At 39.6% G+C, this 27022-nt stretch overlaps 1 protein-coding gene across 1 annotated transcript in view; it reads right to left on the reverse strand.

Annotated features, from left to right (window-relative positions):
- Positions 1 to 4059: 4059 nt before the first annotated feature.
- Positions 4060 to 27022, reverse strand: part of CRLF3 (cytokine receptor like factor 3) — a 43413-nt gene continuing 20450 nt past the window's right edge. The window contains exons 5-8 of the mRNA XM_027034445.2: positions 25645 to 25867; positions 24833 to 24965; positions 6375 to 6487; positions 4060 to 5512 (exon numbers count right to left, since the gene is read on the reverse strand). Coding sequence (XP_026890246.1) covers positions 5256 to 5512; positions 6375 to 6487; positions 24833 to 24965; positions 25645 to 25867 — 726 coding nt within the window. The 3' untranslated portion in view covers positions 4060 to 5255. The remainder of the gene's footprint in view (positions 5513 to 6374; positions 6488 to 24832; positions 24966 to 25644; positions 25868 to 27022) is intronic.

Consider the following 27022-nt stretch of genomic DNA (forward strand, 5'->3'; position numbering starts at 1 on the left):
AGTAGGTTCTTGGAACAGAAGGGAAATGGTAATGGACACTTGGAACATCATGAAGGAAAATAAAACACAGTAAACAGAAATACAGATAAATAACAACAGACACTTCTCTTGAGTTTTCTGAAATATTTTTTGTTAGGTCAACATTGTCTATGTTCTAAATGTTTATAGAGAAAATATTTAAGAAAGATAATTACTGTACATGGGGGAGGATAAAGACATGTAAAGATTATTTCACTTGAATGGATAAAACGAGGACACCAACAGACTGGGAAGTTTTATATCCCCCGTATCCAAAAGTGGAGCATGGCTATTTCATAAGCGGGGTACCTGGGTGGCTCAGTCGGTTAAGCTTCTGACTTCAGCTCAGGTCATGATCTCCCCGGTTCATGAGTTTGAGCCCCACATTGGGCTCACTGCTGTCGGCGCAGAGCCTGCTTGGGATCTTCTGTGCCCCTCTCTCTCTGCCCCTCTCCCACTGGTTCTCTCTCAAAATAAATAAGCTTAAAAAAAAACAAAAACAAAAACTTGTTGTAAGCTGAAATGGCATAAAGTGAACAATATCCCCCGCTTTCTAAAAGTTCACATTATGCCACGTCACTTTACAAGAAGACCTACCTCAGTGCATTTTCACTAATGCAAAGAAATCCAAAGAGGATTTATGCTTTTATGAAAAAAACCATTACCGTATTAATGTAGGTATACCTACATATGTATATCTGTAGAAACACACATACACAACATATATATGTAATGTATATGCTATACATATATTAATGTATATACACTGTGTATATCAATTGTGTATGTTATAAACGTGTATTTTTAATATCTAGAACAATTACTAAAGAAGCTACAGAATGAGACACTCAAAAACACTATAGATAAGTCAAAATGGAATTCCAAAATATGTTCAAGCAACCCACAAGAATGCAGAAAACAGAAAACCAGAGAGAACAGAAAACAAAAAAGAAAAGTGGCAAACTTAAATCCTGACAAATCAGTAATAACAATTAAATATAAATGGTCTATATAGACCAAACGCAACTCAGAACTGACTCCAAATATATTAATATGGAAAAGTTGAAAGCACAGGACAGAAAATATATATCATGTGAACATTAATCAGAGGAAGGCAAGAGAGGCTGGATTCATATAGATAAAGTAGACTCTGAAGGAAAGAAAATTATCAGAGAGGGACATTACAAAAAAATGGTCAGTCCACCAAAAAGATACGGCAATCCTAAGTGTGTATTCATAAGACAAAAGAGTTACAAAAGATATGAGTCAAAAACTGATTGAATAAGAGAAGAAATAGACAAACCCATTATTACAACACCCCGTTCTCAAGAACTGATAGAGCAACAAGACAGAAAATCAGGAAAGATACATATAGAACTCTACAAGATCAAAACATTCTACTCATTAAGATTAAGATACGCAGTCTTTTTAAGTGCCCAAAGAACATATACCAAAACTGACCATATGCTGGGATATAAGTCAACAAATATGAAATAATGGAAATCATATACACTGTTCTTCAAACACAGTATAATCAAATTAGAAGTCAATAACAGAAAGATGGTAGGAAAATCTCCCAACACTCAGAAACTAAATAACACATTTCTAGGAAGTCCATGGGCTGAAGAGGCAATCTTGAGGGAGGAAAAAAACTTGAGTTCAGCAATTTTGCAGGATACAAGATAAACTACAAAGACATATTCTATATATTAGGAATGAACACGTGAAAACCAAAATTAAAAATACAATACCATTTACAATCACTAAAATAAAACAAAACACTTAGGTGTCAATGTAACAAAACTTAGCTGAAACTTCCAGCATAGTTTCAGTATGCTGGAAACTACAAAATGCAGGTAAAAGAAATCAAAAACCTAAATGGATGGAGAAACATACTGTATTCATGGATTGGAAGAATCAACATAGCAAGGATGTCAACTCTTCCCAAATTGATAGGTTTAACACAATGCCTATAGAAATCTCAGCAAGATTTTTTGTAGATATAAATAACATATTCTAAAATCTACATTGGAAGGCAAAGAAACTGGAATACCTAAAACTTCTCTTTCACCTTTTTTCTTTTTTAAGTAATCTCTACACCCAACGTGGGGCTCGAACTCACAACTCCGAGATCAAGAGTAGGATGCTCTACCAACCGAGCCAGCCAGGTGCCCCATTAAAACAACTTTTTAAAAGATGAATAAAAGAGAAGTCAGCCTACCCAATTTTAAAACCTTATATAGCTACAGTAATCACACTGTGTGGTACTGACAGAGGGACAGACCCACAGATCAGTGGAACAAAGAGCCTAGAAACAGGCTCACACAAATATGTCCAACTGATTTTGGACAAAGGGGCAACAGCAGTTCAATGGAGGAAAGACAGCCTTTGCTACAAACGACACTGGAGCAACAGATCAGCCGTATGAACAGATATGTTCCTAAGTGAAACTTAACCTTATAAAAAATCAAAATGGATCACAAACATAAATGTAATAGGTTAAGCTCTAAAACTTTCAGGAAAAAACACAGGAAAAACTCTTTGGGGTCCGGGGCTAGGCAGAGTTCACAGACTGGAGAGCAAAAGCACAATCATAAAAGGAAAGATTAATAAATTCAATTTCATCAACAGTAGAAACTTTTATTCTGGAAAAGACCCTGGTATAAGGATGCAAAGACCAGCCAGAGACCAGGTATTTGCAGACCATAAATCCAACAAAGCACCAGCATCTAGAACATATAAAGATAACGTGCTACTCCAACAACTGCTATCATTGATCCCATGGCTGATTCTTATCTACACCTGAGGCTTTCCCAGTAGTGTCCACTCTTCCCAGGAGCACAACGGTTATGAGTAGGGGCTCCAGACCTAATCGGGTCTGGGCTAGGATCCTGACTAGGCTAGTTACTAGTCTTGACCTTAGACAAATTAGTTCACATCTCTTGTGCCTAAGTTCTATTGTCTCTAAAGTACAATAACAGTAATAACAGTTAATAACAGTACAGTATATATCATGTGGATTGAGATAATAAATGTATTTTGAAAATTCAGCATTGTGCCTGGCACGTAGTAGGGGCTCAGTAAAGATCAATTCTTATTATCGTTTTAATTATCATCACCCAAACTCTCTCATCCCTCCAAGCATACAAATAGATTTGGAATACCGGGCTCCTTTATCTGTTTAAACAGAATGAGTTGGCTTTTAACAAAATCTTATGTTCACAGTTCAAGGGGCAAAAAAAAAAAGCAGGGGCACCTGGCTGGCTCTGTCACAGTGGAGTATGAGACTCCTGATGCGAGACTCCTGGTGCGAGCCCCACACTGGGTATAGAGATTACTTAAAACCTTTTTTTAAAAACTCTTTTTATTATTTTTTAAAGTTTATTTATTTATTTTGAGGGGGGTCTAGGGAGAGGGAGAGAGAGAGAGAGGGAGAGAATCCAAGGCAGGCTCCACACGGTCAGCACAGAGCCCAACGTGGGGCTCGAACTCACAAACCAGGAGATCATGACCCGAGCTGAAACTAAGAGTCAGACACTTAGCTTGACTGAGCCACCCAGGCATCCCCAAAAATAAAATCTTAAACAAAACAAAACAAAAAAAACCCCGCAGTATTTAAAGTAGCTTCAGAGTTGAAATTTTGCAATCCACTCCTATCTAGAATTAAGTCAGGTTTTAGTCATTTTTGTGAAAAGGCAGATTCTAAGGATATAAATGTAAGATGTCGCCCTCCTGCAGAGGATAAGAAATAATAAGGTTCAATAAGGAACTGACAAATGAAGGAAATGAGATGAAAACATTCTGGAGAAAATAACCCATCCATATTCATTCAATCCAACTTTTACTGGACACACGTTATATGTCAGGCACGATGCTCAGTATCAGATACACAGAAGATAAAGCCTAAGTAACCTGACAACAAGTTACAATGATATTTGCATTAAAATGACTGGAGACACAAGAAATCCTTTCCTCCCTCTACTTAAAAGTAAAGATTAAAATTGGATTCATCACATCTCACAGAAGAAAAAAATACACACATTTAACTTTGAGGTTTTTATTTTGTTTCAGACAGCTGGACGAGACATCTACACTCTAGCACATCTTCTTAATGGTCACTAAACAGGTGAAAGCGACTTACTTGTATATAAAAAGGCAAGGGAAAAAGGTCATGATTGTCCAACAGGGAATGTGAATCCCCAAATAAATTATCTTACAAAAATATCAAACTTGCGTTTCCACATTTCTACTGTTAAAAATGAAGGAAAAAAATTCACATTAAAAAAAATCTGTAGGCTGGTATAGCAAGTTAAGCTAATCATTTTTACACACTAAGTCCTTCAAATAAATATTTTAAACAAATTGAAGTTTTCCAAAAAATAGGTCAAGTATTTAGCCTATATTTGTTTGGTCCACTAACAGACCGTTTATAAAACTGATATTAAACTGGACTGTAGCTCATACCCTATCAGGAGTAACACATACATCACTGAGGCTGGACATGCACATGTGCACATGACATACGTGTGAATGGCCCCTGCTGTGCGTACTACTTCGTAGTTTTACCCTGTAAAAATCCTCCAAACTATCATGAATCGAACTGCAAGGAAAGAAAAAAGCAAGTACTTGCCTATTGTAGACATGTGCTCAGTAATTTAAAAAAACACAAAACCTATCACGCTTTTGGGACTTCAAGATCACTGAACAGGAGATAAAATTCAATACTGCTTACAGATACGTGAATATGGAGAACATACTCAACACTCACGTGGAGAGCACACAAGTGAAGGCATATTACAGAACTCTGGCCTCTGGCTGGTCTAGTCCTGTTGTTTTATCCTAAAGTCTTACATGGCCTTGGATCCTTAAAAGATAGAAGTTTAATAAAATAATGTTACACTAGGTTTTTCTGTTCTAATAACCAGCGTTTAAAGAAGTACAGTAGAAGGGTACAGGGCTTTCTGTATCTCCTCATACTTTAAAAGCCAATTTGATTTTTATCGTGATGTTGATATTACAATTAACACTACGCTAAAAGTAAAACTGACTGCACTACGGTTTTGTCCACAATAGTCAAATCTTGCTAAAATGTTCCAAATAAATCCAGTAAACAATTTCCATTTTCAATGGCTTAACTGAGAGATGAATCTAACAATTTTTTTAACCAATTTCAACTAAACTGAGCTGAGGACAGCTACATTTAAAACCCTGCAAACCAAAGCCAATCATCCAAAAATCTAGAACACCAACACTTTCCATCCAGGATAGAAAAATGAGCATCCAAAATAAAGAGAACCACAAGATTGATCCAGTAGCCAATCAAAAACCACTTCTCTGTTATTCGAACTAATAGTTACTCGAAGCTTGAAGTTTCCTCCTTCGTTATTATTGGTGGATCCCAGAGTCACAGCTTCAATGTCAAATGTGACAGTGGACCCAGAAGTAACTGCTGGCAACTGATTAGTCATTTCTTTTCCATTTACAAAAACTGCACCTAAAATGTTAAGGTAAAGAGTCATTTACATGTGAGCAATAATGAAGAAATGAAACGGATTCTAGATTACTGATAACACAGCTAATTTCCTAACTCACATCAAGAAAACATTCTGGAACACCAACTGGTCAAAGAGAATGCATCTCAATATGTTAATTAACCGCCATCCCCAAGGCAGGAGAAAAAGTTAAAGCTTTAATCACATTTCAGAGTTCTGGTCGAGGGTGCTACTCTTTTAGAACAGAGACTGAGTTTCCAATGTGGATGGGATCAAAAGAAACTTGACTCCATTACAAGATTACATCCTGTGAAACAGAAAGACTGTTGTTGCACGTGAAATAAAGAGTCTTTTTCTACCTACTGCTTGACCCATACCAGGAAATAGTAACATATCTTCAGAGGGGATTTTAAAAGTGTGATTACGGTAGAGTAAGGGGCCAAAGAACCCTACGGAGATAAAAACAAATTAAGTCAACACTCTCTTCGGTTCATCGATCTGTGTTGAGTTTAGATGCCCTATATACACAGAATCCAGAGGTAGACTCCCTGGTGCAGATCCCACAGTCACCTCTAAGCTAAGGGAGTTTAAGCTGGTCACTTAACCTCTCTGTGGCTCAGTTTTCATCATCTATAAAATGGGTATACTACGACTCCCCACTTCAGCAAGTTGTTAAAAGGATTAAATAATTTACTATTTATAAAGGGAACAGAATAATGCCTGGTACATAGTAGCCATATAGGTATGTCATAAAGACTTGAACTTTCTCGTGTCCTGCTACAAATGCGTGATGTTGGAATAGGTTCAGATGTTACCACAGTAATTCATGTATTTCAAAGAGGAGAGCAGTTGTGTATCTCTTACCATTTGTACTAATGCACACTGCTTGGTCACGCTGCAGAGAGTCATAGCCATTCTGTTTTTCTGCACACACTCCTATACTGTCTCTTCTGTCTGGTTGGCCCACAGTCTCAACTCTGTAAATGAGGGAGAAAGTCATTAATCTTTTTTTTTTTCTTAAATATGATCTGTAACAGTTACTAAGGTTAAAAAGAACAATGTCATCATAATTGCTCTTAGTAATAGCTAACAATGATTCAGCACTTCCTAAATTCCAGGCACTATTCTAAACATTCTGTATCTATCTGCCAATCACCTCATTCGATTCACGTAACAAGCCATGAGGTAGGTAGTACCTCATTATTACCATACCCATTTTATACGTGAAAAGAAACAGGATTAAAAAGAGGCTAAATACCCTGACCCTGATCGCCTGGCTGAGTGCTGGGCCCATGACGGCAACTCAGGCATTCTAATCGCAGGGTGTACGTTAACTACTTGCAGCTGTGACGACGCATTTCCATTTTATGTTCTGGCTCTGGACATATATTCTAGAAAGCCTGTCATGTCATACTTGCCATTATAATAAATGTGACTGTTACTGCCATCACCTAAACCTTGAACGTGAGAGTGTAAGCAATGGTTTGATTACTGTTTGTCAAGTTTTTAAAGCCTTTAAAAAACAGACACTCTAGTCTTTATCAAATGGATGATATAGTTACGAACATACTTTGCTTGGAGGACTTCATGTGTGGAAAGTTGAAGCATTTCTTTTTGTGTTTTAGTCTCAAAATACATCATCATGCCCTCCAGAAATAGGAAACTTAAATATAAAGTCAACCTATATCTCTACCACCAGATGCATCTTTCCCTCTGTTCCAGAAAGCCAGACTTTGCAAGGACAGAAAAAGAAAAATTAGCAAGGAACAAGATGTAGCTTTACCACGGGAAGAGGTGATGATTTCTAGTCAGCAGAGCCTCAAAATGTCTTATGTTGCAAAGTGGCAAATATGCAAGATCAAGATAAATACGTAGGCAGGTTTCTGAAGTCACTGCACTTGTGAACTGGCGGCAGTCTTAGAGGACAGTGACATCACTGTTATAGCAGAATTGGGAGTCCCAGTCCTCACTCTACCACAGAAACATGGCTTTCACAATGATACTCAGAAACACCTTTCTGAGCGCTCCAGAATCCAGTTAAGAAGTGACAGTACCCCCAGGGGAGCACAACGCTGAAAACAGCTACACTGCAATGGGTAACAAGAGACATTTCACTTTCCCAAGTCAGTCCCTCTTCCAAGCTACCACAGCTCAGTGCCTGGTAAGAACACCTGGCTTCTGACTTTTTCTTTGGGGGGGGTCGGGGGGAGAGGGAAGGAGACAGAGAGACTGAACACGAGCAGGAGAGGAGGAGAGAGAGGGAGGCACAGAATCTGAAGCAGGCTCCAGGTTCCGAGCTGTCAGCACAGAGCCCGACACGGGGCTCTAACCCACGAACCACGAGATCATGACCTGAGCTGAAATCGGATGCTTAAACAACTGAGCCGCCCAGGCGCCCCATAATCCAGCATTCTAACTCTTTGGAAGGTTGCCTGAAGGACTAATTTCTGTGATGCCTCATTTGGAGAACTGACAGAGTGAGCATAGTATGGCTTCCCAAATGCTGCAAAGAGCAAAGAAATGTGAGTGGTGTGACTGGGAGAAGGTTCATAACTTCAGGCTTCTCTCCCTCGCGAGGAAGGGAGAAGACGCGAATGTGCTTCTGCGCCAACTTTTCATAGGGCTGCTCAAGGCAATGGTATCTGTCTCACTTGATGTGGGCCCTGCTGGGGAGCTGGTGGGCTCTGGATACCTGGCGGCCACTGAGTACAAGAAAGAGGCAGGCGGCTTGCTGCTGTCACATCAGAGAACAGCCGTGGCACCAACAGGCACCAGAGGGAGCAAGAGACTATGAGCTCCGGAAAGACCCGCAACACTCAGCCCAGGAAAGTCACGTTCTCCCAAAAAAAGGTTTCTGAGGCCCCCAGAATCTCTAGCTGGGTTCACGTGCAAGGGTCACCTCCTATACAAAACCAGATCATAAAAACTGTCAGAGGTGGCTATTTTCTCATGTGTACAGATCCCAACACAACATTATAGGACATATAAAGAAGCTGGGAAAAAAGACCCAAACAAAATAGGTCTCAAAAATATCCAAATAATTCAAAACAACCATCATAAAGATGCTCTACAAGCCCAAGAAAATAAGACACAAACAAAATAAGAATACCAACAAAGAGATGAAAAATATAAAAAATAACCAAACAGGTATTTTGGAGCTGAAGAATACAGTAAGACCTGAAAACTTCACAAGAGGAGTGCAATATCACACAATCAAGCAGAAGAAAAAAACATCAAAATACAGGTCTTTTGAAATTATCCAATCACAGGGGAAAAAAGCATGAAGAAAGTCTAAGAGACTTACAGGAGAAGAGAAAGGGGCAGAATGTTCATTTAAGGAAACAATGGCTAAACACTTACCAGATATGAAGTTTTGGGAAGAAGGAGCCTACTGGAGACCAACTAGGATGAACCCAAGAGAGCAAGGTGATACACATTACAAACTGTCCAAAGTCAAAGACACAGCGTTTAAAAGTGACTCATCATGTACAAGGAAGCTCACATAAGACTATCAGTGGATTTCTAAGTCAAAACCTTGCAGGCAAGAAAGGAGTGAGGTGATACACTCAAAGTGCTTAAAGGAAAAAAAATTCTGCCAACCAAGAATACAATATCTCAAAACTGTCCTTTAGAAAAATGAGGAAGAAATAGGCATCCCTACAAAAGCTGAGGGAGGTCATCCACAGCAGACTTGCCTTACAAGAAATGCTAGAAGGAATCCTTCACGTTGAAATGAAAAGACTGTAAATAGCAACATGAAAGTATGTGAAAGTATAAAGCTCCCTGGTAAAGGTAACATAGAACACCATAATACTGTAATGGTGGTGGATAAATCACTTTTAATTCTGGTGTAGAAGTTAAAAGGCAAAAGATAAAAAATAATATAACTAAAAGATGTTAATGGATATACAATATGAAAAGATGTATTTATGACATCAATGACATACAGTGTGGGAGTTGTTATCAGCTTAAAAGAGATTGTTATAACTATAAGCTGTTTTATGTAAGCCCCATGCTAACCACAAAGACAATACTTTCAGAAGACACACTGAAGAAAATAAAAAAGGAATCAAAGCATGTCACTACAAAAAACAAACAAAAACACAAAACAATAAAACACAAAGAATGACAGCAAGAGAAGAAGAGAAACACAAAGCTACAAGACAGAAAGCAATGACAAAATGGCAATAATAAGTCCTTCTCTATCAATAATCACTTTAAACATAAATGGATTGGAGCACCTGGGTGGCTCAGTCAGTTGAACAGCTGACCCTTGATTTCGGCTCAAGTAATGATCCCAGGATCATGGGATGGAGCCCCACATCACGCTAAGCATAGAGCCTGATTACGATTCTCTCTTTCTCTCTCCCTCTATCCATCACATGCTCTCTAAAATAAAATTTAAAAAATCTAAATGGATTAAACTCTCCCACTGGAAAGATTCGAGTGGCTGATGAATATAAAAGATCCAGATACTCCACACAAATGGTAAGCAAAAGACAGCAGAGATGGCCATACTTCTATCAGACAAAATAGACTTTATGTCACAAAATAACAAAAGAGGCAAAGAAAGACAGTATATAATTAAAAAGGGTCAACTTACCAGGAAGAGATAACAATTGTAAACATATGTGCACCCAACATCAGATCAAATATAGAAAATGAACAATGAGAGAACTGAAGAGAAAAACAGTTACACAATAATAGTAGGAGATTTCAATATCCCATTTTTAAGAAAACAGGACAGAAAATCGATAAGGAACAGAGGATTTGAACACTGTAAACCAAAAGAATGTAATAGACATATACAGAGCATTTTACCCAAGAGAAGTAGAATGAATACATGTTCTCCACAAACACATGTGGAACATTCTCCTGGAATCATCATGTTAGGTCAACAAGTCACGACAAATTTAATACTAAAATCACACTACATACATTTTCTGACCACAACAGAATGAAACTAGAAATTAATGGCAGAAGGAAAACTAGAAAGTTTGAGTACTGTCATGCTAGAGGGCCAGGTATCCCACAGAACAATGGAAGCTTCATGTTTGGAACCCCTCAGACCTTGCGCTATGGGTCTCTCCCTTTGGTGGATTCGCATTTGTATCCTTTTGCTGTAACAAAACTCTCATCATAGTGTAGTGCTTTCCTAAATTCTGTGAGTCATCCTAGCAAATTACAGAATTTGAGGGTGGTCGTGGGAACCCTGGGATTTGTAGTTTTCCATGTAGTTAGAAGTGAGGGGAGGCCTTGGAGACCCCTAAACTTGCAGCTGGTACCTAAAGTGAGGCTACGCTTTTTTTTTTTTTAATGTTTGTTTGCTTAGAGAGCTTGAGCAGAGGAGGGGCAGAGAAAGAGGGAGAGAGAGAGAGAGAGAATACTAAGCAGGCTCCACACTGTCAGTGCAGAGCCCAATGTGGGGCTCGATCTCACAAAGTGTGAGATCATGACCTGAGCTGAAATCAGGAGTCGGACGCTTAACTGACTGAGCCACCTGGGCTCCCCTGGAGGACTATGCTTTTAACCTTGTGTCTGGCCAACTTGTTGCAAGTATACATTTTTTTTAGTTATTAAACATTTTAAACCAAGAATTCAATTAAAATGTCTTGAAATTAATTAAAGATAGTAATACAGAAAAGGTCCTCAACGCAGTGAGAGAAAAGAAATCCTAGGAAGAAAAAAACCCTCCTAATTTGAATAAATCAAAGTAATTCCTAAAAGCATCTTACCAAAACAGCACGTAATAAATAAGACCAGCACAGCATAAAAAGTTTACAAAAGTTGCTCTGAAAATGGAATGAACCAGGAAAATAAATAGCCAATATGCCTGAAACACAGAATTATTTTCATAGTTCACTAAGAAATAGAACGAAAGTTTAAAATCACTGAATTTTTAAATTACAAGACAAGTAGGGAGGACACTGTATCCTAAAAAAACTACTGTAGGTGTTCTTTCACATAACAAGTTTTGTAAGAAACTATATAAGAAAGAAAACTATAGGGCAAATGGATGGCTTGGTCGGTTAAGCGTCTGACTCTTGATTTCAGCTCAGGTCACGATCTCACGGTTCGTGGTTGCGAGCACAAAGCCACTAGAAATGCATCCACTGCATAGACGAAAGTAGTAGAAAGCCCTAGGCAAAATATTCTGAGAAAGAACAGGGCCACAAAGAGGAGCAATTCCGATGGCAACAAGAAAGCTAATCTATTATCCCTATTATTCTGCACTTTGGCTAACTTTGATTGCGTTTAAGTGACACTCTTTTTATTATACAACCTCAAACTTTTTTCTTCACAGTGAATGCTTGGACAAAAATTCAAAAATTCAGTTGCGTCGCTAAGAAATATATGAAAAATACCCAGCTTTATGATAAACAGAAGAAATAAAATAAAGTTTTTGTTTTGGCCTAGCAGCTGCAGATGGAATAAAAACAGCCAGGTCTGCAGCGACATGAGTACCTCACACACTGCCAGGAGGCCTGCAAGTGCTTCCAGAACATAGCCAGTCAGTGTGTGTGTCACTAACAGGAAGACTGGCCCAAGAAGAGAGAATGAGCCGTGTGTCGACAAAGAGGGTCATGGCACAGCTTGACACGTCAGGAGTAAGAGAAAGAAGGGATGCCTTGTCAAGTCATGGCAAAGAAGGATTTTTGAAATGTATTTGAAATAGAAATACGTTCCTTACCATACAAATCCTAAAACAGCTTTTATCCTGTCTCAAAACAAAACTGATAACTTGAATAGTCCTTTATTATAGAAATTGGAAATCTTCCAACAAAGAAAATTCTAGGATGGTTAACTGGTGAACTCTACCAAACACTTAAGGAAGAAATAATACCAATTCTACACAAACAGTTCTGGACACAAAAGAGGAAGAAACACTTCCCCATCTCACTTTGTGAGGTTAGCTAAAACCAAAACCAAGGACATCGTAAGCAAAAAAGACAAATATCTCTCTCATGAAGAGACATAAAAGTCCCCTATATTAAAAAAAAAAGATATTAAAAATCAAATGTAGTGCTAAAGTATATATAAAGAATGGCACATGACTCAGTGGAGTTTCTCTGGGAATGTAAAGCTGGTTCAATGTTCAAAAATCTATCACTGTAATTCCCCATATCAATAGAAAAAAAACTGATTACCTTAATAGATGTATAAAAATAACTAGACCAAATTAAACACTCATTTATGGATAAAATTCTCAGCAAACCACAACCAGAAAGGAACTTTCTTAACCTGATAAAAGGTATCTACAAAAAACCTGGTGCACCTGGCTGGCTCGGTCAGGAGAGCATGCAACTCTTGATCTCGAGGTTTTAAGTGGGAGCCCACAATGGGTGTAGCGATTACTTAAAAATAAAATCTTAGGGGTACCCGGGTGGCTCAGTCAGTTGTGCACCCAACTCTTGATTTTGGCTCAGGTCATGATCTCACAGTTTCCTGAGTTTGAGGCCCACATCGGGCTCTGCACTATCAGCCAGAGCCCGCTTGGGATCCTCTCTCTCCCTCACTCTCTGCCCCTCCCCTGCACACATTCTCTCTCCCTCTCTCTCAAAATTAATAAATGTAAAAAACATAATTTATATAAAAAAACAAGTCTTAAAAAACCCTCAAACCTACAGCTACCATTCATACTTAATGTGAAAGACTGAAGGCTTTTTTTCAACACTGCTATTCAGAATCATACTTCCTAGCCAGTGTGATGAGGCAAAAAAAAAAAAAAAAGGAGAAATGACAAAATACTGATGAAAGACATCATTTAAAAAACTAAACTGGGGCACCTGGGTGGCTCAGTTGGTTAGGCATTTGACTTTGGCTCAGGTCATGGTATCATGGTTTCGTGAGTTCGAGCCCCGCATCCGGCTCTGTGCCGACTGGCAGCTCAGAACCTGCAGCTTGCTTCAGTCTATATCTTCCTCTCTCTGCCCTCCCCCACTTGTGCTCTGTCTCTGTCTCTCAAAAATAAACAAACATTAAAAAAAGTTAAACAATAAAATCAAAATGTTGTCTTAAAAAAAAGAAACTAAATTAAGAAATATACCATAACCAGGGGTGTCTGGGTGGCTTAGTCGGTTGAACCAACTCTTAATTTCGGCTTGGGTCATAATCTCATGGTTTGTGAGACTGAGCCCTGCATCACACTCTGCGATGACAGTGCCAAGCCTGCTTGGGATTTTCTCTCTCCCTCTCTCTCCACCCCTCCCCTACTCAAGCTCACTTACTCTCAAAAAAAAAAAAAAAAAAAAAAAAAAGGAAAGAAAGAAATATACCATATCCATAGATTGGAACAATCAGAATATTAAAATACCAATTACTCCCAAACTGATTTATACATTCAGGCAATCTCAATCAAAATCTCAGGAAAAAAATTTTTCTTAGAAATGGACAAGCTGAATCTAAAGTTAAATAGAAAGACACAGGAACCAGAATAACCAAAATAAAGAATAAAGTTGGAAAAATCACATTACTTGATTTGATAACTTACTATAAAGCTACAGTAATCAAGATTTTAGTTCTGGGAAAGGAGAAACACATAAATCAATGAAACAGTCCAGAAACAGTTCCCCACACTGTCAACTGATTTTTGACAAAGGTGAAAGGCAATTCAATGGATAGAGGACAGTCTTTTCAACAAATAGTGCAGGGACTACTGGACCAGATGCAAAACAAACACAATTCAATTCATATTTCACACATTATACTAAAAGTAACTCAAAATAGCTCAGAGATCTAAATGTAAAATTTAAAAATGTAAAGTGTCTAGAAGAAAACATAGGAGACCTTATGACCTTGCATTTGGGCAAAGATTTCTTAGATACAACACCAAAAGTACTAGATGAACTGATGAACTGTATTTCATCAAAATTAACAACTTCTCCACAAAAGACATTGCTAAAAGACAAGCCTCAGACTGATAAAAAATATTTTCAAGACATATACTTAACAAAACCTTATATTCATCAAATTTCAGTAATAAAAAAAATCTTTTTAAACAGACAACAGGTTTGAAAAGACACTTCACCAATGGAGATATATAAATGGCCAATAAGTGAACACATGAAAAGATGCTATCTTTTAGCTATCAAAGAAAAGAAAATTAAAACCACAGTGAGGTACAACTACATGTACATAGACTAGCTGAACTTAACAGTCAAAAGTGGGGATGCCTGGAGCTCAGTTGGTTAAGCATCAAACTCTTAATTTTGGCTCAAGTCATGATCTCACGGTTCAAGATCACGACCGTGATCATCGGGCTCTGTGCGGACAGGGCAGAGCCTGTTTGGGATTCTTTCTCTCTGCCTGTCCCCTGCTCTCTGGCTCTCAAAATAAATAAGCAAACTTAAAAAAAAGCACAAAAAAAAAGCACAAATGGAGAACCTGGGTGGCTCAGTCTTAAGCATCCAACTCATGATTTTGGCTTATGTCATGATCTCATGTTTGTGAGATTGAGCTCGAAATGGGGCTCTGTACTGGGCATGAAGCTTGCGTAAGATCTTTCTCTCCATCTCCCGCTGCCCCTCTCCCCTGCTCACTTGTGTGTTTGCTCTCCCTCTCTCTCAAAAAAAGAAAAGAAAGGAAAGGAAAGGAAAGGAAAGGAAAGGAAAGGAAAGGAAAGGAAAGGAAAGGAAAGGAAAGGAAAGGAAAGGAAAAAAAAGAGAAAAGAAAAAAAAAGAAAAACCAATACAACTGACAATACCAAACGCCAACAAGGATGAAGAACAACTGAAAATCTCCTATGTGCTGGAGGGAATGTAAAATGGTTACAGCCATTCTGGAACACAGTTTGACAGTTCATTAGACAGATAAGTAAACACAGTGTGACCCAGCAATTGCCATCGAAGATATTCATTTACTTAAGAGAAATGGAAGCTTGTGTTCACAGAGAAACCTGTAGACAAATGTTTAAAGAGGCTTTCTTATGGCCCCAAATTGGAAACAACTCATGTCTTTCAACTAGTAAATAAACTGATATATCCACACGATAAAATAATATTAATAAAGGACTAAACTGCACATACTACATACATATATAATAGAGAGAGAGAACTCCATATTATTAATATATCACTCCATTTGTAGGACATTCTGAAATGGCAAAATTATACAAACAGAAAACAAATCAGTAGTTGACAGAGAGAGGCGGGGTTAACACAAGAGATAACACAAGGGAATATTACGAAGTGATGAGATTGTTTTGTACCTGATTGTGGCAGTGGATACATGAGTCAACACATTTGTCAAAACTCAGAACTGTACTACAAAAACTTTTTTTTTTCATGTTTATTTTTGAGAGTGAGAGAGAGAGACAGAGACTAGTGCAAGCCGCGGGTGGGGGGAGTGGGGGGAGGGGGGGCGGTACACAGAGAGAGAGGCAGACACAGAATCCGAAGCAGGCTCCAGGCTGTCAACACAGAGCCGGATGTGGGGCTCGAACCCACAAACTGTGAGATCATGACCTGAGCTGAAGTCAGATGCTCAATTGACTGAGCCACCCAGTCACCCTGACTTTTTTTTTTTTAATTATAAGCTCTACACACAATGTGGGGGCTGCACTCACAACCTGAGAAGGTCAAGAGGTACATGCTCTACTGACTGAGCCAGCCAGGCACCCCAAGACTGATTTTTACTTCCGTAAAATTTTAAAAAGTGAAAAAACTGCCCATATACATATAAGAATGTTACTTGATCCAGACTGCTTTATGAAACCTTCAAGGAAGAGATAATCTATCATGTAAAATTAAAAAATGAAACAAAACAAAAAAACAGAAAGAAAACAGGGAGGAAAGATCACCCAATTATTTCATGAGGCTTTTATAATCTTGACACACAAATTGTAAGAGAAAAATTACAGGCCAATTTCATTCATGAATATAGATTAAATTAAAAAAAATAAAAATAGCACCAAAATCAAACCAGTACTGTGAAACAGAAAGCAATACCATCAGGTAGGATTTATCCCAGGAATGCAGAGTTAATTTAACATTATAACACCTATTCACAGGGCACCTGGGTGGCTCAGCGTCTGATTTCAGCTCAAGTCATGATCTCATGGTTTGTGAGTTTGAGCCCCCCACTGGGCTCTCTGCTACCAGCATAGAGGCCACTTGGGATCCTCTGTCCCCCTCTCTCTCTGCCCCACCCCCGTGTGTGTGCACGTGCATTCTTTCTCTCAAAAATAAACAAACATTAAAAAAAAAAAAAAAAGAACATCTCCTGGTGTACATCACTGCAGTTAAGAGTTTGAGAGTGGGCAGAAAGATGCAGAAAAGATACGTCACAAAGTTTTACAGCCATTACTGATTTTAAAAAATCAAGATAAATTAGAAATAGAAACTTTTATTTCAGAAATGTTTCTTGAATTGTATTTTAAGGTGTTATGTTCCCACGGTTCTGATTTCCTTTCTCAGGGCCTCTAATTACATTTGCTGGATCTCTTTTTGCTTATCTCTTTTCTTTCATTTTCTCTTGAATCCCTTTTTGATTTTTGTTTCACTTTGCTCATTTGTCATTACTATCCCTGCTTCCCATGCTATCAATCTCCTTTGTGCTTCTTGTAATTTGGTCTTGATTTCTGAAATAGTGCCTTTTTCTTCTATCTCTCTGCTAAGTTCTGGCAGCTAGCATTTCATAGATTCCTGCTCTCTGTGCATCACCTCCTGCTATTCAGCCATCTCTTCCCTGAGTTCTTGTATTTAATCTTTGTAATCTTCCTTTATAACTGTGATTAATTTTTTTTTTTTAATTAAGGTTGAAACGCTGAATACAGTTTTCTCTTCGTTTCTGGCAACTATTTTGGCTGGTGTTTCATTATCTGTAGAAAAGATCTGCTGATCTTTTTCATTTCTTTCCCTTATCCTATCTTTGTATAGACACCGTGGACATTCACTTCGTGTTGCTCGTATTAATGCATCGGGTTCCTGTAACAGGAGGGATGAAGGGGGTGCCTGGGAAACCCGGGTAACTCTCAGGTTTACAGCTCTGTGGCCTGTCGTCCCCCCATTGCTGCAGAACTACACTGCCTCATAATGTGGCTCCTCTATTAGTCCTGTCTCCTCTGACACTCAAGACCTAATGTGTTTTGAAAGAGCTTCTACTGCCAGACTTCAGCTTCTGTGGTTTCTTCAAAGGCTGCTTCACAGACCATTGACCACGGTCACCACTTGCTTTCTTAAGATCAAGCATTTTAAACTTGCTCAGGCATTTTCCACATCTTTTCTCTCTGCTTCCTCAGAGCACTGAGGCACTGTTCAGTCCTAGCCCTATTTACAGTCTCCAGGGTGGGGCCTTCTCCTTTTGGGATTGAGTATTTGGAGATTTCTACGATCGGCACCTCCACGCTAATCTTTTTTTTTTCCCTCAGCAAACTGTCATGATTTCCTCAGTGGACTTCCTGCCTATCTGCGGCTTCAGAAGTCTTTAGACCTAATTTGGAATTGAGTTTTCTGTATCTTAGTTTTGTTGAAAAAGCACTCACGGGTCCTCCTACCTCTATTCTCCTTATTACTCCAAAAAGTTTCTGTGAGTGGAAAAAATTCAGAACTAAGGTGCCACCACATAGGCACTGGTCCCAGAAGCTCTCATGGTCTCTTTTGAGCCCTCTCACCAAGGCTTCTCCACAACGTCCCTGGAACCGTTCATGTCAGGTCACCAACAGACATCCACACTGCAAACCCAAAAGTCAATTCTCAGTCTTTTTCTTACCTGGTGGATCAGTGCCATCTGACATGACTGAGCCCACACTACCTCCTCTTTGAAACACTTCCTTCGCTTGACTTCTAGGACACGGCATCCACTGGTTCCTCCTCCTCAGAGTCCTTTGATGGCTTTCTTCCCTCCCCGGCTGCTAAATGTTACAATCCTTCAATGTTCTCTGTCTACACTCACTCCTTGGTTGATCTCACCCAGCCTCATGGCTTTAAATTAAACACTCATCTACAATCTAAAAACGCTCAAGTTAATCTCTCCAGCCTGGCTTTCTCCACTGAATTCCAGATTTCTGTATCCAGCTGTCTATCCACCTCTTTACTCGTATGTGCAGTAAGGAACTCAAACTTACTAATTTGTGAAAGAACAAACTGATATTCGCTCAGAAATACACTCTAATTGCCTCTTACATACCTCAGTAAATGACAATTCTATGTCAACAGTTACTCAGACCAAAAGCCCTGCGGTCACACTGGACTCCCTTCTTTCTCACGTCCCACAAGCAACACATCCTGCCAGTCCTTCCTTCAAAATATATCCAGATTCTAACCATTTATTGTTACCTCCACTGTTCCATCCTAGTCCAAGCCACCATTCACTCTCACCAAGATTACTGTTACCGTCTCCTGACTGGTCTCCCTGCTTGTACCCACACCCTTCACAGACTAGTTTCCCCACAGCAGCCAAAATGGCTTGTAAAACATGTATTAGATGACGTCATTCGTTTGCTCAACACCCTCCAACGACCTTTCACCTCACTAAGTCGGAATAGAGGCCTATGGGGCTAGACTGTCAAGATTTGAATCTCGGCCCCACTATAAACAATCGGCACAACCACAGGCAAGTTACTTAATCTTTTTACATCTCAGTTTCCATATCTATAAAATGTGTCTACCTGATGAGGATGTAATGAGGATTTATAGATATTAACTCATTAAGTCCTTAAGAACTAGGAGCGCCCGGGTGGCTCAGTTGTTTAAGCGTCCAAGTCCAACTTCGGCTTGGGTCATGATCTCACAGTCTGTGAGTTCAAGCCCCATGTCCAGCTCTGTGCCGGCAGCTCAGAGCCTGGAGCCTGCTTCAGATTCCGTGTCTCCTCTTTTTGCCCCTCCTCTGCTCATGCCTCTGTCTCTCCCTCTCTCTCAAAAGTAAATAAACATTTAAAAACTTAAAAAAAAACCAAAAAAAAAAACACAGCAAAGCTCAACAAATGTTAGCTGACCATTATTATTTTGTACCATCTAGCTCAACTTGTGAATTCATGAAAAGTAAAAAGGAGAGCATGTCTCCCTCCCCAAGAGAATGAAACTGTAAACTTCACTTGGTGAGGCCTTTGTTGGGGGGTGGGGAGATCTCCATATGCAGTGCCAAATATCCTCCTTGTAAATGGCCACAGGCGACCTTCAAAAGGGTATTTCTTTGAGGAATTAAAAAAGAAATATATGCAGCCTGTTCAAAAGTATAGCCTACTTTTCTGGGATCCTCTGACTATAGTGCCTATCTCTATTAACCCGATCCAGACTCATGACTTGCTATTTGTACTTTTTCTACTCCGTATCTTTGATTCTTGCTTTGTTTCCCCACCTGAACTGCCTGTCCACCTCTACCTGCACTAAGCCTCATCAACCCCTCATCTAGAAGTAACTTTTCCTCCCTCTGTATTGCAGAGTAGCTTGGATCTTTCTTATACTAATTTATAAACTGCTTACTCTACAATTAATCAAAGATTCTGGGGTTTTTTTTTCTTCCTAAACTTCACACTCATGGCAATACCAAGTACTTTATGTAAATACCATCTGAATGGAGTAAAGGCTGAATGAAATGATTAGCCTCATTCAAAGACTAGAGTTGATAAGGAGAACTGTCCTTACATTAAAAAAAAGTCATTTTAGGGGCACCTGGGTGGCTCAGTTGGTTAAGCTTCCGACTTTGGCTCAGGTCATGATCTCATGGCTCATGAGCTTGAGCCCCACATCGGACTCTGTGCTGAAAGCTCAGAGCCTGGAGACCGCTTTGGATTCTGTGTCTCCCTCTCTCTCTGCCCCTCCCCTGCTCACACTCTGTCTCTCTCTCCTTCAAAAACAAATATTAAAAAAAAATTTTTTTTAAGTCATTTTAGGGGGGCCTGGCTGGCTCAGTTGGAAGAGCACATGACTCTTGATTTCAGGTTATGAGTTCAAGCCCTACATTGGATGTACAGATTAAATATTTTAAAAATAATAAATAATAAAGTAGTTTAACAAAGAAAGAGTATGGACAGGAAAAAGGTCCAAGAAATACTCCTTAGATTATTTGGACGAGTTGCTATATGTGAACACTTCAGAGTAGATACACCTTCTGGATTTCATGTAACCCTCCACCTATAGACAAACTAAAAACTAGGGTATAGAATCCTAAAAGAGATCTATTTAGGAAAGGAGCCATCTTATCTCATCCAAATGTACATAATCAAGAGTTTATGGGGAAAACTCTCTGTCTGGCATTCTCCACATCTGTCATAAAAGCCAAATTCCAACCTGAAAGGCCTACATATCATATCTCTAGAGGGGACCACTTTGGCAAAATACAAAACCCAGCAAAGCTGTATTCTCCCTAGGACAGAGCATTCTGTCTCTATAAAAGGAGGAACCGACAAGATTTCAAAGACTAATAAAAAACAAACTACCTTTTAAAAAAAAAAAAAGTTTATTCATTTATACAATCTCTATATTCAATGAGGGCTCAAACTCATGACTCTGAGACCAAGAGTTGCACACTCTTCCTACTGAGCCAGCTAGGCGCCCCAAAACAAATTAACTTCTTAATTCAACTATGACCTGTTGGGCTAACAATCAGTATTGAAAATACACCTGGTAATGACAGAGACCAGCCTTATACAGAAAAGAAAGATCCCCTCAAGCTTAAATTTATTCAGAAAAGGTAATGCTAACGCTTAACCAAAGGCAAGCATTAAACCAAATTCACAAATCCCAAGCGACCCCTTTCTTACAGCTATCAACCATGCCATTTCTAAGATAAAGCCCCCAAATTTTTTGACACTTCTCCCATCAAGAAGCGGGGTCTATTCCCTTCCTGGGATCTAGACTCTGTGAATGTACAATAGAATGGGGTAAGGTTAACACTATGCCAATTTCTAGGCCCAGGCCTTAAAAAGTGACAGCCTCTGCAGCTTCTACTTCCTATCTCCTGAGATGCTCATTCTTAGAACCCAGCCACCATGCTGTGAGGAAGCCCAAGCAACCCATGGACAGGCCTACACAGACAGGCACACAGAACCAGGGTTAATTTGCCAGTCATGTGAGTGAGCCATCTGGAAAGTAGATCCACCATCCCTAATCAAACTACTGCAGCTACCGACAAACAAGCAGATATGAGCTGTCCTTGACACTCTGCAAATTGCAGTTTCCTGAGCAAAATAAATGACTATTGCTGTTTTAAGCTTCTAAGTTTTGGGGTGATTTGTTACACAGCAATTGATAATGCTAACTGTAACATTAACTTTTTATGTTCTTTAAAAGAGAAAGTTTATAACAATAAATAGCCAGCCTACTGCCCCTTGATTTACTACCACATGTGACTTGTGGGAGGCAGATAGCACAGTGGGTAAAAGCACAGACTTTTAGGGCTCGACTGGCAGGATCTAAATAGTGGCAAGTCATGTACTCCCTGTGCTTTGGTCTCTTCATCTATAAAAGATGACAGTAACCTCCTAGGCTATTAGGATTAAGGAAGGCTGTTTGAAAAGAAGCTGTTTTAAAGAAAGGAAGTGGTAGAGAAAAGAAAATAAAAACATGGTTAAAAAAACAGGAAGATCAGGAAATCTTAGAAGCAAGGAGAGGGGAGCAGGAATGTTCAGGCAGGAAATCAAGGAGAGGCCTAGCAGGAGGAGTTTGCTTTGCAGACCTGGCTACCAAATGAGACAGGGCTCTAGAGACTGACGGAGCCCGCCAGTAACAGGTTTCTTGGCTTCCGCAGCTCTACACATTCTGGCAACTTCATCAGGAATAGACTGGGGGGAGCAACAGGGCAGTGCCTACAGGACTATAATCTTCCCTCTAACTGCAAGGCCTTCCAACACCCTCAAAAAACTGAATAAAGTTTACCTTTAGTCAAGTTGGCTCATCTGTTCCCCCCTTATACAGAGGAGGTGCCCCCCATCTCTCACATCTTCTGACTTAGCTGCTGATGCCTGCAATTGCTTTTAACACGGAGAGAAGATATTTTCTTTCCGCATTCAAAGGAAAAATGACAAAAATGCAAGGGTCTGGCTACAATAATACTGAGCTGAACTAAGTTTCGGTTAATCACTCTGCCAAGTGGGGCCCGGTCAGACATCTTTGGAAGAGGAGGAAGGAACAAATGGTTTACTGAGGACTACTGAATGTCAGGTCATGGTCCACAGATAGTGAGTAGAGTGACACCAGTTTGGGTCATTTCCAACGTCTTAAATATTTACTATCTATCAGACCTCCCCCTGTGTTCACAGAGGAAGCATTTAAGAGCAGGAGAGCATCAGGTCACCATCACTGGGGGGGAAATGGTCACAGAAGAGGGAAAAGGAAAAGAGCTAAGGATACTGACAGAGAAACTGTACATTTCAACACTAACTATAATCACATTTATTCTCCTGTGAAGAAGACAAAAACAAACAATACATACTAGCTATGCCATTTACCAGTTATGTGACACTGGGTAAGTGACTTAACTTCTGTGTGCCTTGATATCCTCATCCCTAAAATGGGTAGCTATACCTATTTTATTGGGTTATTGTAAGAATCAAATGAATATAGGGGCACCTAGGTGGCTCAGTGAGGTAAGCGTCTGTCCTGGTTTCAGCTCAGGTCATGATCTCACGGTTCCATGAGTTCGAGCCCCGCATCTGGCTCTGCACTGACCGTGCAGTGCTTAGGATTCTCTCTCTCTCTGCCCCCCACCTCTCTCTCTCAAATAAATAAACTTAGAAAACAAAGAAATGAATATAAGTGCTTAAAATAGTACCCCACATGCAATAAATGTCATTTAATTATCAACTGCAATTATTATTACTACGAGTACTATTCTTACTGTCTGAGATATCAGACCTGAATCTATCAACTCAGGAAGCCCTATCATTACACAGGAGCACATTGTTCTCCGGAGATTCACTAATGGCAGTATTTCTATAAACAAAGGATATAAGATAAAAAAGAGTTTGTTAGCAAACAAAACTCATGAACTCCCCTTTAGGGAGTAACTAAGAGGACTTCAGGTAATAGACTCATTCCTCTCTCTCTCCCTCTCTCTCTCTGTTGGTATCTTTCTGGTTATTAAGTCATTGTTCAAAACCTAAGGTGTGAGAAGAGGCGTCAAAAATGAGCAGAGTGGCTCAGTCAGTTAAGCTTCTGACTGCGGCTCAGGTCACAATCTTGCGGTTTGTGGGTTCAAGCCCCACATTGGGCTCTGTGCTGACAGCTTAGAGCCTAGAGCCTGCTTCAGATTCTGTGTCTCCTCTGCCCCTCCCCCACTCACTCACTCACTCTCTCTCTCAAAAATAAACATTAAAAATTTTTTTAAATGAGACAAAGCATAAACCAGTATATTGTGAGAACTGCTGACAGTTAAGGTGATTTTGCTGGGGGCGAACATGGCCATATTAGTTTACATAAAGCTTTCAGATACTCTCCAAGCTTCATATGACAAAGGACTGAGAACAACAGAAACTCTAAGCAACCATTCACCATAAAATCTGATGATCTGGACTTAAAACTTAGAGAAGAGTTGGCTACCCTGCTTTTTCAAATCAAAACTGGGCTTTGGTTTCTAGCAGGACCTATTCAGAAATAGGACTATAGAGAACGCATCTCAGATAACATGAAAACAAGGAAATTGTTCTAATACAGGAAGAAATGGATGAAGAAACAGAAAAATGATTGGTGGCAGGAGAGTTTGCTTTCAGTTCTATTTTACAGAGAATTATACACATCACACACATTATGTAGGTAATTCTCATTATGTTTACACCAGCAGGTTGTCTTTCACAGAGACTTGCTCATATTCATTCATAAAGGAAAAAAATTCTTGGCCTCTGATTTTTTAAGATTGGCTTTTCAAAAAGTTTACGTACTTATTTTGAGAGAGAGAGAGTGCATGCATGCCTGTGCACAAGCAGGGGAGGGGCAGACAGAGGGAGAGAGAGAACCCTAAGCATGCTCTGTGCTGTCAGCATAGAACCCAGCGCAGGGCTCGATCTCACAAACCTGAGATCGCAACTTGAGCTGAAATCAAGAGTGGGATGCTCAACTGACCAAGACACCCAGGCGCCCCTAAGACAGACTTCTGAGAGGTAGTCTACTTACCTCTATCTCCCAAGAAAAGAGATAAACGTAAGTATGTGCTATGTATCAGGCATAAGCGAGACATCTTATATACATTATCTTAGTTCATCTTCGTAATAACCCTATGAACACATATGAGAAAACCAAAGCAGAGAGAAATGAGGAACTCTCCCCAGAGTAACTCTCCCTACAAATGACGAAGTAAACTCAGGTCTACTTTGAATCCAAAGCTCATGTATGTTTTATGCACTTCACTCTGCTGCCTAAGGCATGACAGGTACTGTAATATCTACTTGCCTGAATGTCAATGTCTGCCCACAGAAGTAAGTCGGAGCGCTGGAGTAGAGGACACCTGAGGATTCAGAATCATTCCGGAGGGCTATATTTCTTCGACTACTCAGGCTGTAGCCCTCAAAGCCAGCTGTCCACTCTTTTTAAAAAGCAAAAATATTGAAATTATTGAAACCCTGTGAGGAGTATCTTCAATACAGACACATTAAATAAAACTTGGAAGCAGAAGAGGCTGCTCTTAGGGGTCATGGGCAAGTTCCATAAAAGAAGAGAGGCAGTGACAGGGTATCCTAGTTAACCCTACAAACCACGAAACACATGCTAGTCTATGGTGGCATGGAAGATCAAGTGAGAGCTCTCTCCTACCTCATAAAATCAGGGTGAAGCATAACTGTTTGAGCTTATTCCAACCTGATTAAGAACTACTTAACAAATAAGTCCAAATGTTTTAAGGTAGTAATACAGGAGAGACCAATTTCATTTTGTTTTGTCTTTTTAGGAGAGACCAATTTCAAATCCTAAGACCTCCATCCTGATACTCATTCATTTGAAAAATCAGTATTCTGATGCAATACTTAAGTCCTTGGATTTAGGGAACGCTAATAATCCTGCCTGGCACTATTTTTGGACTCTGGAGAGAAGAACTGATGAAAATTTCTCAAAATTCACATGAAGTAATTTGAACAGGGCAGTTTCCATGTTTTTCTTATCAATTCAGGTTTTACTGTCAGCAAATGTGGCTGTCAGTGTGCTGACGGAACAGGTACAAGTGGTCTGATACACAGTGAAGCTTCAGGAGTGAGAAGGCAACAGCATACCATGAGGCACCAACGTGGAGTGACCCATTTGGGGGACACTCCAAGGACTCCACTCCTGTCGGCCATCTCCTCGAGCGCAGACTCTGAACTGATAATCAACGTTGGGGTCTATGTGCAATACTATGAACTCAGTTTCAGAGCCTACATACACGTCCTCAAAGTGATTTGAAGTGCATTTGCGGAATTGGAGCCTGTAATCTTGGGCTATAAAGTCGTCATCCACCTAAGGAGAAAGGCTTTATGTTAGGTAAAAATCAGGAAATAATTTCTCTCAGCATCATGGCTTAAGAACTCTTGGGCCAACCACAGAAGCCCATGTACTGAATGTGGGCTATTCACAGGAAGGTCACAGAAAATATGCCATCATTATTTCCCTTCTTTCCTTTATTGAGCCATATTGTTTTACATTCCCAGTCTGATTTGGAAAACTCTTCTTTTGAAGAATTGTATGTTTTCTATACAATAAAGCCAAAGCTAAAGTATTCAAAATTCAAAGATAAGAATCCCACAACTAGGTGCACCTGGGTGGTTCATTTGGTTGAGCGTCTCTTGATTTCGGCTCAGATCATGATCCCAGAGTCATGGGATCGAGCCCCATGTCAGGCTCCATGCTAACTGTGGAGCCTGCTTGGGACTCTCTCCTGACCCCCAACCCTGCCTCTTCCTCACTAGTATACGCTCTCTCTAAAATAACAAAAATTAAATTAAATTAAAATTAAATAAAGAAAGAACCCCACAACTACATCATTCATATAACCAAGAGAATTAATATCTAGAATATATAAAAGACTCCAAAAACTTAAAAACCACCCAATAAGGAAATGGACAAAAGACCAAAATAAACATTCTATAGAATTAAAATATAAGCAACCAAAAATATATAAAAATACTCAACCAAATTTGTAACATGGACAATGAAATCTAAAACCAAAATGAGGGAGGTGCCTGGGTGGTGGCTCAGTTGGTTAAGCACCCGACTTGGGCTCAGATCATGATCTCCCGGCTTGTGGTTTCGAGCCCTGCATCAGGTTCTGTGCTGACAGCTCAAAGGATGAAGCCTGCTTCAGATTCTGTGTCTCACTCTCTCTCCTTCTACCCCTCCCCTGCCCTCTCTTTGTCTCTATCTCTCAGAAATAAACAAACATTAAAAAAAATTTATAGACCCAAAATGATGGGTGCCTGGTGGGGTGGTTCAGTCGGTTAAGCGTCCGACTGTTAATTTCGGCTCAGGTTGTGATGTCACAGTGGTGAGATGGTGCTAGACGTGGAGCCTGCTTAAGATTCTTTCTCTCTTTCTCCCTTTGCCCCTCCCACGCGTATGCACACACTCACTCTTAAAAAAAAAAAAAAAAAGATATAGAAAAAAATAAATAATAAA

This window comes from Acinonyx jubatus, chromosome E1, assembly GCF_027475565.1.
Source record: "Acinonyx jubatus isolate Ajub_Pintada_27869175 chromosome E1, VMU_Ajub_asm_v1.0, whole genome shotgun sequence".
Taxonomy (NCBI): Eukaryota; Metazoa; Chordata; class Mammalia; order Carnivora; family Felidae; genus Acinonyx; species Acinonyx jubatus.